General features: G+C 49.6%; 1 protein-coding gene across 4 annotated transcripts in view; it reads left to right on the top strand.

Annotated features, from left to right (window-relative positions):
- Nucleotides 1–14,626, top strand: part of SOX13 (SRY-box transcription factor 13) — a 55,720-nt gene that overhangs the window by 28,334 nt on the left and 12,760 nt on the right. For 2 of the 4 annotated variants that reach the window (XM_019029132.3, XM_019029130.3), the window contains exons 2-4: nucleotides 12,575–12,794; nucleotides 13,981–14,092; nucleotides 14,179–14,265. In XM_019029132.3, coding sequence (XP_018884677.2) covers nucleotides 12,576–12,794; nucleotides 13,981–14,092; nucleotides 14,179–14,265 — 418 coding nt within the window. In that variant the 5' untranslated portion in view covers nucleotide 12,575. The remainder of the gene's footprint in view (nucleotides 1–12,574; nucleotides 12,795–13,980; nucleotides 14,093–14,178; nucleotides 14,266–14,626) is intronic. The other 2 variants (XM_063709333.1, XM_055368902.2) reach the window with 2 other exon arrangements.

Genomic DNA, 14,626 nt, shown 5'->3' with positions numbered 1-14,626 from the left:
CTGGGTCGTATTTCATCTCACCCCTTTGCCAAGTCTTGGTTGATGTGGTCCTGCCTCAGTTTCCAAAGGGTGCTGGTGATGGAAAGCGGGGTGCTGGGCAGATTGGGGTGAAAGCTGGCTGCTTTGGGGATTGTTTGATGAGCATTATAGTAGACTAGGCTACTTCTCCCCTTCCTTCCCTGCCCTTATTGAAAAGGCACCAAAGCCAGGAAAAACAAACAGCCACCCATAAATAAAGAGGACCATGAAATAACAAAATCGAAAAAGAAAACTTGCTTTAGTGGCAGGCTTGGCTGACAATAGGGTAGATAATGGGAGAGGAAACGCAGCCTTTGGAGAGAGAAAGAACGGAACGCTTTGTTCACTGGAAGAATGAATGCTGCCTGAGGAAGAGCTGCTAAACTGGGGTGTCCGATGAGCGAGCCTGTGTTAGGGGAGCTGGTGGTGATTAGGCTTACATGAGGCATGAGTGTCATCCCACCAAGAACCCCTGGGATGGGGGACACCTTAGGCTTAAGCGGGCTGCGCCAACGGGAGGCCGGTGTGCCAGTCTGGCCTAGGGCCTTGGCCGCCATGATCATAGAGCTGCTGCTCACCTCCTCAAGGGCTGGCCAAGCTGGGAGCTGGATGCTTGAATCTCTTAGGGAGCCCCTAGACCTTCTGTCAAGGTATATATTTTTTCTGGAATGTTAGGGAGACAATCCCAGGGAGGAGAGGAGGAGGCCAAAGTTGTTTACTGACTATTTGCATTCAAGGCTGTGCTCCTGTCAACACTGCCTGGTGGCTTTCTGGGTGAATGAAATTTACTGACTTCTCTTCCTTTCTTGTACCACTTACCCGTCTGGATCGTGGACCCATTTCTCCTGCCTCTGCAATGAGTTGGGTGCCTGAGGTGGGAAGGGGAGAGAAACCTTTCCTGAGCCCTTGGGATCCCAGGATGCTGTGTGGAAGTGCCCACTTTGGGAGTGGGCTGTGGGCTCACAGATGCGTAGAGGCTGATATTTGAAATGCATTTAAGAAGGGCCTTAGATGGCTGGGCGCGGTGGCTAACACCTATAATCCTAGCATTTTGGGAGGCTGAGGCAGGAGGATCACGTGAGCCCAGCTGTTCAAACCAGCCTGGGCAACATAGCGAGATTCCCTCTTTATTTAAAAAAAAAAAAAAGGTGGCAGGAGGCCTTGGAAACATACTGGTTTGGGGCTGAGTGGTCTGGCTGGTAGAGGTTTCCTGGAAGCACAGTCCTTCATTCAGCCACCACAATACTAAGTGCCAATCTGCTTTGTGCCAGGCATTGGGCTAAGTATTTTCTATATAATAACTTATCAGTTCTCTAGCAAGCATAAGAGGTAGGTATTGTTAGCCCCCATTTCAGACAATGAATCTGAGGTGTAAAGAGGTTAAGTCTCAAGTATTCACTGGGCTACCTAGAGCCCAGCTGCTTCCCAATTTTCCACCCTTCACCTCCTAATCTAGATGACAATGGTAAAATGTCCATTACAGTTGTTCATCACGGCTGTGTGCCAGGCACTGGGCTTTGCTTGTGTTATCTCGTTTACTCTTTGAAACCTCACTAGTGAGTATATATTCCTATTTGCCCCAGTTACAGATAAAGGCAGGAGGGTCATTTGAGCCCAGGAGTTCAGGACCAGCCTGGGCAACATGGTGAGGCTGAGAGAGTTATACTAGTTGGCTAGTTAAGACGGATGCTGGGTTTGAACCAATGCTGCGTGTCTCCCAGAGCCTCATTTCACCATGTACTATGAGGGCTTAGTCTACATGGCTTAGACTTGTCACAAAGCAAAAGCCGATAATGCCAAGCCCACCCCAGTACCGGGAGAAGGAGTGTTTGGCAAAGGTGAGATTTCATCAGCCTGGTGGGTAAACATGGCTGTTTGCAGACTAGTTGCGCTTGTCCTTTCCGCTGTCTGTAGTCATCCCTATAGTCCCCATCTTCCTCTCCCTCCGGGGTTGGCAGGAGACTGCAAGGGTTAATGATATAGCACTTCACCCTTGTGGGCTCCAGAGGAAATGAGGGAGCTCATGAGTTCTGCAGAGCTTTTGTGTCATCAGCTGGGGAAGGGAAGGCACCGTGGCTTGGCCAGATAAGCGGTGGCGCTGCGAATGTGGGGCTTCCTTGGCAGATTTGTAGCCTTTCCGCCTGTTTGCACTGTGGGGCACCTGCTGGGGCTTCCAGGGTGGTTGGGGACATCAACAGGGCATTCAGAAAACTGATAACCTAGGCTAGGGAGGGAGACCTACATGGAGCAGATGGAGGAGGAAGAGGGTGGCGGGCCCTGGTGTTCTGCAGGTGCATGTCTTCTGCTTGTTTGACCATGTGGGGGAAGGGGGTGGCAGTGGGTCAGGGAGCAAACATTTTTTTGATTTTCACAAACACCATCATATTCAGTCTTCTGTATCTCTATGGGGTAGGTGTTATTTGTTCCATTTTAGAGATAGAGAAACTGAAACTTCCCCATGGCCACACATCTAGTGGTATATAATAGAGCCAGTCTTCAGACACAGGTCCATGTGACAAAGTCCTTTTTCCATTAGCCACACCAGGATGCCTCCCAGCAATGCTGGGTCATCACACCCACCCACCTGCCTCCGGAAGAGCTGGGCTGGCTGGGGAGGAGAATAGGGTGCGAGTCCTTCTCCCCCTTGCCCTGGCGGCAGGGAGGGAGAGGGACTCCTTCCTGCTTTAGGGCTCTTTCTCCTTACCTCCTTCCCTGAACATACATTCTGTACCAGATTCTGTAATTATACCTTATCTCTTACTCACAAAATAGTTCTTGGAATCTCTATTTTACACATGAAGAAATGGGGGTTTTGAGAGGTGAAGTCTTTCCCCCAATTTGCCAGAGCTGCCTGGGTTTCTTTTGACTAAGTTTTCCTTGGCTATGACTCAAGTCAGAAACAACTGCAATCCTGTAAGAGGTGAAGACAGCGGCCATTCTATCTCTGCTGGACCAGAGCCTGTTATTTTGCACCGAGGAGAGTGGCCAGGGCATCAGCTGATAAATGAAAGGATGTGGATTTAGACATCAGCGAGGCCTGAGTTCAAATGCTACTTCTGCTGGGCCCTCAGTAGGACGTTCTAGCCCCCGAGCCTTAGTCTTTGTAGTGTTCTTGTGAGGATTAAGCAGGAATGTGAATGAAGAGCCTTTCACTTAGTGCTTGCAGCCAAGTAAGTGCTGTAGCATTGCATGCCTGCTTTTTGCCTCCCATTCCTTTGGTCAATATTCAGGGCTATCCCCCAAGGGGCCTTTGACATGGCCAGTCAGCCTCAGCTGCACAATTTCTGCATCTCCCAGCCCTAGGCTGGGCACTGTCCCTGCAGGAAGCCAGATGTGCTCACCTGTCCAGGACACAGGCTTGGCCTTGCCATTGGGAGACAAGGATGAGGCCTACCCCTGCCTTCTAGCGCTGTTGGGGTGCAGGAGAACCTGGGGACAGGCTTGGGTCCTAGAGGCAGGAAGCCCTCCAGAGAAGGGCCTCCTAGAGACACTGTTGACCTCTTTTCGGTTTGGGGCCTTCTGGAGGCACACATCACACTGGGAGCCTCAATGGCGCTTTCAAGCAGTCCCATCTGTCTCTTTCTCGACCCACTCACTGGGTTGGGAGAAGACTCAGGTGCCTCTGAGGCCTGAGGACCAGGTGGGAACATCACAGCTACAGTCTCTCCCTGGCCACTGTTTTCCTTTGTGCCCTTGGGCCAGGGTCAGCTGAGTCCCGGCAGCCACAGAAGCTCAGGCTGGACTGTGATTCTGTACCTGAGGTGCTGTGGGGAAGTGCCTCTTCTCCCATGCTTAGGAGTTGACCCAGCCTCTGTCTGATGTTGGCCACTCTACCAGGTGAATGCCACCCTGACCAGCCTGGAAACAGCCGAGGGAGTGTTGGCTGTGGCCCCCCTGAGCTGGGCTAGACCAGACCGGCCGTGCCCTGGATCTGATACCCCCCAGGGCTCACAGAGGCTGGAAAGGGTGAGAGGGACTCGCAGGAAAGCTTTGTCCCAAGCCTGCAGCCAGTCCAGCTCCCAGCTCTGAGTAAACATTAGAGATAGGATCGGGTGTAGCCAGGAAGGGTGGCAGGGTGTGGTCTGTGAGAAGAATGGCAGGATGTGGCACCGGGGCACTGTTCTGGGCACCCACGCCTTGGCCTATTGTTTAGGGCAGCCTGAGGTTCTCAGCTCTCTGGGGGCTTTCAGAGGAAGTGGCATTCCCCTGGGACTCAAGCCCTGCCCCACCCCTGCTGCATGGATCTCTTTCCCTGGTGATGCCCCTTGGCACCACCCACTCAGAGCAAGCTTGGGAGTGGGAGCCAGCCGTGGAGGGGGATTAGTGTGTGCCCAGCGGGGAAGTGTAGGCATTGGCCCTCTCAGAGGGTCTGCCTGTCTGTCCAGGCTTCCTGTACCCCAGGGTCTGAGTCACCCGTCATGCTACGATGACTGGAATTTATCTCTATCTTTATCTTCATCTAGATATTTTTTGTAGGGTGGGGGAAGGCTGTCGTTGTGGAGGGAGGAAGGACTGACAGTAAAAACTCCTTTGATTCCAATCCAACAGGGTCAGTTGTTGACTGGTTAGAAGAGGAAGTGGCTGGTGATTTGTTTTGGGCAGAAAGGGGCTAGGTTTGTGTGCGCCTGTGGGTTGGTGGGGTTCAGAGGGGCTGTGACAGGGCTGGTTGTGGGGAGGAGAAAGGAAGAAGATTGGCACCTGCAGCGGGCTTTGTCATATAAGGGCCATGCTTTGAGCCACTGGCCCTCCATGGAGGCGGGTGCCTCTCTATACCTTGTCTCAGGTGCTGGATTTGGGGGCCTCAGGGCCTGGTAGGCACAAGCTGAGACTCAAGGCTCTGCATGTCAAGGGCGAAGATGGCTGGAGCCCTCTCCTTAGAGGTCTTCACTTCTTAAGGATGCTCACTTGGGTGAGATAAGACCACGGAGGAAGAAGAACGGAAGAGGGATTGTGAGGTGGGTTCCTGAGAAGGAAGGGAGGGCAGAGCAGAGATGCCACTTAGCGCCCCAGCTGGCTGAAGGCCTTTGACTCTATATAATCTTTTTTTTTTTTTTTGAGACAGAGTCTCCCTCAGTCACCCAGGCTGGAGTGCAGCAGTGCAATCTTGGCTCACTGCAACCTCCGCCTCCTGGGTTTGAGCGATTCTCCTGCCTCAGTCTCCTGAGTAGCTGGGATTACAGGTATGCACCACCATGCCTGGCTAATTTTTGTATTTTTAGTGGAGATGGGGTTTTACCATGTTGGCCAGGCTGGTCTTGAACCCCTGACCTCAGGTGATCAACCCGCCTCAGCCTCCCAAAGTGCTGGGATTACAGATATGAGCCACCACGTCCGGCCATTCTATATAGTCTTGAAGCAGTGCTGCCCCAAAAGCTGTGTGAACTCAACATCTCCTGACCTCAGTTTATCTGTTTATAAAATGTGTTGAGGTTGGGCAAGAGAGGAAACTGGGCACGCAGGAGCACTTCCATCCAAGCGAGGGGCTGACAGGCTACCCTGTGGACTTGTGGCCTCTGACCAGTACCAAGGCATCAGACTAGGGTGGAAACTGAGGGAGCCCAGTAACTCCTGTATCCTGTGGACCCAGCGTTCTTTGGCTTCTGGGCATTTTGGGACAGCGGAGTTTGAGGTTACTGACCTTAAAACCTCCTGCGGAGCCACATGGAAAATCACTGAAGCAAGGAGCATGCTGTGTAACAAAGGAGTAAAGGAACTTGAGGGATTATTTTAGTTTCTGGAAAGTCTAAAGGGAGACTTAAGGGAGGACTCCAACGGGGTCTTTAAATCTAAAAAGTATGGAAAGTGTTTCTTATCTGACCCAAGGTAAAAAAAGGAAATGGACTCGCCTTGCTGCTGGGGGTATTTAGGTAACTCATAGGAAGAACTTAGACCCAAGGAAGAGGCAGCAGAGGGTAATTGGGTGTGGGAGAAAAACCTGAGAGAGCAGGAGCTGTCTAATAGTCCTAACAGTATCCATCACCTGTTAAGCATCCAGACCTGCTTTGTGCTGTGCTGCTGAACTCTGTCACTCTCTTGTCATTCTAAGAATATTTATCGAGCACTTACTGTGTTTCAGGCACTGTGCTAGGCTCTGGAGCTACAGTGATGAGCAGAAACAGGTATATTTTTGGCTACTGGGTGACTCCAAAATAAATTTTTTTTTTTTTTTTTTTTTTTTTGAGAAGGAGTTTTCGCTGTTGTTGCCCAGGCTGGAGTGCAGAGGCGTCATCTCAACTGACTGCAACTTCCACTTCCCAGGTTCAAGCGATTCTCCTGCCTCAGCCTCCCAAGTAGCTGGGATTACACACCTGACTAATTTTGTGTTTTTACTGGAGTCAGGGTTTCACCATGTTGGTCAAGCTTCTCAAACTCCTGACCTCAGGCGATCTGCCCACCTTGGCTTCCCAAAGTGCTGGGATTACAGCCGTGAGCCATCGCGCCCAGCGACTCCAAAATAAATTAAGCATGTAAAGGTATCATTACCAATTGTGATAAATACTTTTAAGGTCAAGTTCAAAGTGCCATGAGAATGTAAAATAGGCACTCTGATAGGGTCTGGTGGTGTTAACAGGAGATTCATCTCTTGATGTTGAGTTTCTTATTCCCATTTTACTGAGGAGGAAATGGGCTCAGAGAAGTTAAGTTACTTGCCCAAGGTTGCAGAGCAATGATTGGTCAGAGTTGGGATTCAAATGTACCCAAGTCTGTCTGACCCTAGAGGCTTTTCTCTCAACCACTTGACTCTCAGAGCATCCTGGACTGCACACAACTTATAGAATAGATATTCACCCTGTATTATTTGATCTTCATGGACACCAGTGAGACATGGGTTATTGTACCCATTGTATGGATGAGGAGACAGGCTAAGGGAGGTTAATTAATTTGACTAGGTTCATACAGGTCAGCCTGTGGCAGGGCAGGAATTTAAACCCAGGTTGTTGGATTCAAACCCTGCGGGTCTTCCAAGTTGTCCCCTGACTCCCTCCAGGACCCTTGTTTTATAGACACAGCTTGCAGGGGTGAAGCAAACTGTGCAGACCCCCAGCTGCAGAGTGGCAGAGCAGTGACCACATAATGACCGCTCTCTTTCCATCTCACTGCCTTTCCTCCCTTATCTAGTTGATCATGGGACCGTCGCTCCCCTCTCTGGGATGGTTAGGGTCTGGAGCCTGGTACTGATGCTCTTCACAGAGACACCTGCGTCTCTCTGGGCCATGGCAGGCTGGGGCTTGGTTCCCTCAAGACCAGACAGGGCAGGGAAAGCAGCTGCTCTTCTCAAGCAGGCCTGTGCTTGGGGAGGGGGAGAGGGAGGTAAAAGAGGTACCCAGGGACCATCTCCCCCAAAGGTGAGACCCAGAGGTGCTCTCCAGTGGGGGCGGGGTGGCATTGTGCCTGGGCTGTTGCCTTTTCATGGACAAGTGGGCCCAGAGGATACCAACTAAGGGCCAGTCAGTGCCCAGCACCTGCCGTTGAGCCAGACACTTGTGAGGATGGAAGGGCCCTTGTCTGGGCAGCGTTATCTGGTGGGCACCAAGCCCTAGTGAACAGACTGATACCTCTAAGCTGGCTTGGCTGGTCACCAGGAGCCATTGTCTTTGTGCTGGAGGCCAGGGTAGGCCGCTGAGAGGCCCAGGAGACAGGCTCCCTAATATAAGGGTGATCCATGGTGCCTGGCTGGAGGGACCGTGGAGGCTAAGTGTGTGTAGAAGCTCAAAGGGAGGAGGTGTCCTAGTGCAGCGCTGTCCAACAGAAATATAATGGGAACTACATGTGTAATATTTGCTAGTAGCTATATTAAAAAGTATAAAAAGAAATAGGTGAAATGAATTTTAATGATGTATTTTATCAACCAACTTATCCAAAAAGAATTTCAACTTGTAATCAGTAACCATTATTAATGAGCTATTTTACATTCTATTCCACGTACTAAGCCTTCAAAACCTGGGGTGGGTTTGATGCTCACAGCACATTTCTGTTGGGACTGGCTGCATTATAAGTGCTTAGTAGCCGCATGGGGCAAGTGGCTGCAATCTTGGGCCGTGCAGTCCTAGGGTTAATTAGGACAGATGATGGCCTCCTCTGCCTCCACCATCAGCTCCAGGGATGGATGGTCGTTCACCATCCCCAACTGGGGAGACCTTGGACTTTTGTGTCCTGTTCATCTGACCATGCTCCTGGAGGCTGTGGCTGCTGCTGGGATTTCTGGGCTGCAGCAGGAAGGCTTTGAGGTGGGAGCTGGAAGCCCCTGAAGTTGGGACAGAATGAAGGAGAGACCCTTAGGACCCAAGTCCGGAGTGAGGAGGGACCCGGTGGCCGGCCTGCGCACGCAGTGGGTGTGAGTGAGGTGGCGCTGAGCCGACGGATCAGAGGCCCACAGGCCCGCATTGTGCGCCTGTCACACTTCCTTTGGCTTTATTGCTTTTGTCCAACACCCTATTGTCTGGCTTCCTTTTGTCCCCCATTCAGTGCTGCTGCCTTTTATTTTCCAGCCAGCCTGGTTGTTTTCATTTCTTTTGTCTGAAGTTCCTGAGAGGAAGGTTTTATTTTCAGCGGTTTGATTAATTCACAGCTTGAGCCCAGGGTTTGTTTGTTATGTAATTGCTGCCTTCGGCTTCAGGATAAAACCCCCTCCCCAACTGCACCCACTCCCACTTCTCGCCCCCCTGCTCTCGGCCTGGCTCTGAGCCCCTCCCGGTGCCCGGATGGGCTGAGCCGCCTGCTTTCTGGATGCTCTCCAAGCCCCTGGGCTGTAGGAGGGGACCCCAGGGTGAGCTGGCCTGGGGTCTCTTCTCTTCTCTGCATCTAGGTGGGATGGGGCCTTTGTTCTTATGGTCATGGAGGCTCCTCTCTGCAGTGCCCTGTCTTGGGACCCAGCCTCTGGGGAACCCTACACTTTGAAAGTGGGTGAGCAGGAGAGTCTGGTCTGATCAGCAAGGTGGAATCAAATCAAATACACATGCACTCATGCACTGCTTGCCTACCAATGTCTCCGTCAACGACCGAACACATATAGGATGGTGGTCCTGCAAGAATTCTACTACTGTATTTTTGCTGTAGCTTTTCTATATTTGGATGTTTGGATACACAAATACTTAACCATTGCTTTACAATTACCTACGGTATTCAGTACAATAACATGCTGTACAGGTTTGTAGCCTAGGAGAAATAGGCTATACCATACAGCCTGGTGTGTAGTAGGCTGTACCATCTAGGTTTGTGTAAATATACTTTATGAGGTTTGAATAACAAAGAAATTGCCTGGTGATGCATTTCTCAGAACATGTTTATGCTATTAATTGATGTAGGACTGTATATAGTCATCCCGCTGTATCTGAGACGGTTGGTTCCAGGACCTCCAAAGATACCAAAATGTGCTGATGTTCAAGTCCCTGATATAGAATGGCATAGTATTTGCATATAACCTATGCACATCCTCCCGTATACCTTGTTTTTTATTTATTGTTATTATTATTATCATTATTATTATTTTTTTTGAGACGGAGTTTCGCTCTTGTTGCCCAGGCTGGAGTGCAGTGGCACCATCTCGGCTCACCACAACCTCCACTGCCCGGGTTCAAGAGATTCTCCTGCCTCAGCCTCCTGAGTAGCTGGGACTACAGGCATGCACCACCACACCCGGCTAATTTTGTATTTTTAGTAGAGACGGGGTTTCTCCATGTTGGTCAGGCTGGTCTCGAACTCCCGGCTTCAGGTGCTCCACCCGCCTCGGCCTCCCAAAGTGCTGGAATTACAGGCGTGAGCCACCGCATCTGGCCAGTTGTTATCATTTCTGAGATAGGGCCTTGCTCTGTCACCTTGACAGAGTGGAGTGCAGTGGCTTAATCTTGGCAGCTTCAAACTGCTGGCCTCAAGTGAATCCTCCAGCCTCAGCCTCCTGAGTAGCTAGGACTACAGGCGCATGCCACCATGCCCAGCTAATTTTTGTATTCTTTTGTAGAGACAGGGTCTTGCTATGTTGCTCAGGCTAATGGGCAACATAGCAAGACCCTGTCTCTACAAAAAAAATACAATACTCCTGGCCTCAAGCAATCCTCCTGCCTTAGCCTCTCAAAGTGTTGAGATTACAGGCATGAGCCCCTGTGCCTCTAGATTACTTATAATACCTAATATAATGTAAATCATATATAAATAGTTTTTGCACTATATTGTCTAGGGAATAATGACAAGTCTACTTGTTCAGTACAGATGAAATTTCTTTTTTAAATATTTTTGATCTGAGGTTGGTTGACTCCATGGATGTGGAACCTACAAATACAGAGGGCTGATTGTATATATTTTATTCAATTATAATGCTTATTTAAAATACTCTACATGTACTCTATTATATACAATGCGTGTTTCATAATACATAACAAACATTTTACAGAGTTGATGCAATCTATCCAAATGCATCCATACAGAGCTGATGCAGTATTTAAATACCATACTGCACCTGGGATGTTTAAGGAATTTTTTTACTGTAGGGATATTTTTACTATATCTGATTTTAGCCTTACATACTTCCCCTAAACATCTAATCCCCATGCAAAAAAAAAAAAAAATCAAAAAAATGTATTTAACAGTGCTTTTCTAACTAGTGCATATCAAAATCACCTGGAGGTCTTGTTAAACCTGATCCCTGGCCTAACTCCCAGAGATTCTGATTTGTGGGCGGGACTTATGACTTTGCCTGTCAAACAAGCCCCCAAGGCATGCTGAAGCTGCTGGTCCTTATACTGCATTCCAACTAGTAGTGGTTTAACAAACACCAGATCATGTGATGTTATTTGGAAACGTGATAAACAAGGAAACAACAAAACACCAGATCGGTGCTTACTGGTGCCACAAACTATTCTAAGTACCATATAGATATCAACTCCTAGTCCTCATGGCCATCCTATAGGGTAGGGACTCTTACCATGCTCATTTTATAGGTGAGGAAACTTGAAGTACAGAGCAGCTAAGCAACTTGCCCTAGGTCACTGGGCTAGTCAGTAGCTGAGGCAGGACCCATGCATAGCTGGAACCTGCTGTATTCCCACTAGAATCCAGAGCGCATCTCTGTGACTTTGGAGGATAGGCATCTGCTGCTCTGCCCAAGCCTGGCATGACCCCTGGAAACCACTCCCTGAGATGCTGCGATTGCTCAGCTCCTCAGATGTCCCAGGCAGTGATGTGACAGGAAAGGAACAGCAGGTGCAGAGTCTCAAGAGGGTCTGCCAGGTATACCAGCTGCTTAAACTAGGAACTGCAAACTCAGATGCCTATGGTGGCCAGACTCTGAGAGATTCTAGCTAGATACCGGAAAATATTTTTCGTAAAGCCAATCATCTCAGTCTATTATTCCCCCCACCCCCGCCCTTTATTTTTTTAAAGAGATGGGAGTCTCACTAGGTTGTCCAGACTGGCCTCAAACACCTGACCTCAAGTGATGTGCCTTCCTCAGCCTCTTGAGTAACTGGGATTACAGGCATGAACCACAATACCTGGCTATTTCCCCCCATTTGATAGATGCATGAAGTAAGAAATCATTTACTTTTACCTTATCTCCACTGTAAGAAGAAGACTATATGTCTTATATATAGAAGAATATATGTCTTATATAGTTAATACTTGGTTTCCTTTTTGAGGAGTAGTAGGAGTGTAGAGGCTAAAGTAGACTGGCCTGTCCATAAGAAATACCCATTACTCAATTCCAGCCAATTTTTGCCACAACAACAATTGAGCTAGAAGTTCAAATCTAGATTTTTATGTGTTATCTCTTGATTTTTAAGTATTGGTAACTAATTATAAAAATGCATTTGTGTAGGCTGGGCGTGGTGGCTTACGCCTGTAATTCCAGCACTTTGGGAGGCTGAGGCTGGCAGATCACCTGAGGTCAGAAGTTGGAGACCAGCTTGGCCAACATGGCAAAACCCCATATCTACTAAAAATACAAATATTAGTTGGGGGTGGTGGCGTGTGCCTGTAATTCCAGCTACTCGGGAGGCTGAGGCAGGAGAATCACTTGAACCTGGGAGGCGGAGGTTGCAGTGAGCCAAGATTGCGCTGTTACACTCCAGCCTGGGTGACAGAGTGAGACTCTGTCTCAAAAAAAAAAAAAAAAATGCATTTGTATACATACAAACATGCACAGACACATGCACACATGCGTGCACACACACACACACTCTTTCTCTCTCTCGCTGTCGCTCTCCAACTCTGTTGGGCTCAGAAATAGCCAGTCAGTATCTGGCCTCGTTAGTTGGGCCGTCAGTCCACTAGTCCCGTAGTCCCAAGCATTACACAGGCAGCTGCTGCGCAAGGGTAGGCCCACTCTTCTCTAGAACTTTTTGTTTAAAAAGCAAAAAAAAACAAAAAAGCATGAGGGATACAAGAGGCTTTGCTGATTTTTCTGTGGGTTCACAAGTAAGCTTGCCCTTTCTGTGAGTGTGCCCATGTGACAGGCACCAGGAGGCACTTGGGTGGGGTCAGGGGAGCAAATGGTAGGGTCACTGCCTCTGGGCAAAAGTTTATGACTGGGGACTCACCTCAGCTCACTCTGTCCCTCCCCCAGGATGTCCATGAGGAGCCCCATCTCTGCCCAGCTGGCCCTGGATGGCGTTGGCACCATGGTGAACTGCACCATCAAGTCAGAGGAGAAGAAAGAGCCTTGCCACGAGGCCCCCCAGGGCTCAGCCACTGCCGCTGAACCTCAGCCTGGAGACCCAGCCCGGGCCTCCCAGGATAGTGCTGACCCCCAAGCTCCAGCCCAGGGGAATTTCAGGGGCTCCTGGGTCAGTGTCCCCGCCCTGCCTCCATCCTCACACCCATGCGCTGTACCTGGGCTCTCTGCTCGGCTGGGCAGGCCCACTCCCCTAGATGGCAGCAGATACAGGCAGAAGTGGTGATCCTAGGGGTAAGACGCCATGTAGGGAAGCAGGGAGGCACAGCCAAGTTCAGTCTGAGGCTGGAAGCGGGGTCACCTATCAGAGCAGGACCTGGACTCATGCTTGTGCTTACTTGCTTGATAGTGACTGTTCACCTATGTGTGACCCAGTCCTTGCTTCTGAGGACTAGATGGGGAGATGGGACACACATGCTAAAGTTTGGCTTAAAAGTAATCTACCAGATTTTTCAGATGATTTGGGAAAATCAACCTGATTACACAAGCAAGAATTAGGTCACTGTTAAAGATGATACGGCTCTTCACCCTTAAAAAAACAAGAGAATTGAGCTGCATGATTCATAAGGATTCTTGCAGCTCCTAAAAATTCTGATTTCACATAGGAGATGTAAAAAGGTAATATATAATTAAAATCCAAATAAGTGAAAATGAGGAGAGTTATGGGCTCTAAGAAAGAATCCAGCCTGGAGGAGGGAGGTGGGGGGTGGGGGCACTGGTGATCAAGGAAGGCTTCCTGGAGAAGTAGAGCCTCAAGCTAGGCCTTAAAGGATGGGGAAGACTTTGATGAGAAGAGGAGTGAGGCAGGCAGTGGGGAGTGTGAGTAACTTTTGCCAGCCCCTACCTGCTCCCCTATGCAGCCCAGCTGGTGTAGTGGGTGTGTTCAAGGGAGTGATAACTAATAGCTGACTTGTGGCCCCTGATTGTAATGGCAAATGTCATTCACATGCATTAACTCCCTTGATCCCAGCAACAATCCTGTGACAGATGAGGTATTAATATTTCCATTTTCAAAAGAGGGAAGTCAGGTTCAGAGCATTTCAGGGACTTGTGTGGGATCAAGCATCGTGTGAGTCACTGAGCCTGGACTGAAACCCAGGTCTTTTGTTTTGAAATCTTCTGTTCTTTTCCTAAACAAAGCTTGGGCAGGTGGAGGCCAAAGGGGCCTACTGAGTGGAGAAGTAGGACTTGGATAGGGCTGGGATCCCTCAGGGTACACATCTTTGGGGTGCCCAGCCCTCCCTGCAGCCTGTCCCCTTCTCTTGGGGGTTATGGTGACAATTCAGTATGTCTTGCAGGACTGTAGCTCTCCAGAGGGTAATGGGTCCCCAGAACCCAAGAGACCAGGAGCATCGGAGGCTGCCTCTGGAAGCCAGGAGAAGCTGGACTTCAACCGAAATTTGAAAGAAGGTAGGATGTCTGCCCTAGTTAGAAGCAGAGGCCTGAGGCAGGGAGGTGTTAAGACAGTTATTCCTCACCCCTTTGCTGTCTTCCAGTGGTGCCAGCCATAGAGAAGCTGTTGTCCAGTGACTGGAAGGAGAGGTTTCTAGGAAGGAACTCTATGGAAGCCAAAGATGTCAAAGGTGAAGGCCTGTTGGGGGTGGGGGAGATGTTTGAACCCCATCTCTCTTCTCCTGGTCTGGCCACGCAGCCTGGCTCTGTAGGGCAGTTCTTGGTACATACCTATCCTGTGCCATCTGGCTCCTGTCTGGCCTTAGGGGTCATCACCATCCCTCGCCTGGAGGCCCCAAGCATTAGGTCTCACTCATCCCATGCAGGAGAGGCCTGGTAGGAATCAAATCCCATGACTCTGAATCTGGGCTCTCACCAGGCACCCTTGTGACTTCAGGCATGTCATTGCCACTTCCCGAGTCTAACCGCAAAATGAGCAGAAAGTTCCCTTTCACTCTAATTAATTCTAGGTCAGTTGGACCTCACTAAGTG

Source organism: Gorilla gorilla, chromosome 1 (assembly GCF_029281585.2).
Source record: "Gorilla gorilla gorilla isolate KB3781 chromosome 1, NHGRI_mGorGor1-v2.1_pri, whole genome shotgun sequence".
Classification (NCBI taxonomy): domain Eukaryota; kingdom Metazoa; phylum Chordata; class Mammalia; order Primates; family Hominidae; genus Gorilla; species Gorilla gorilla.
Note: the sequence above shows the minus strand (reverse complement) of the source record. Positions and strands in the feature narration are given on the sequence as shown.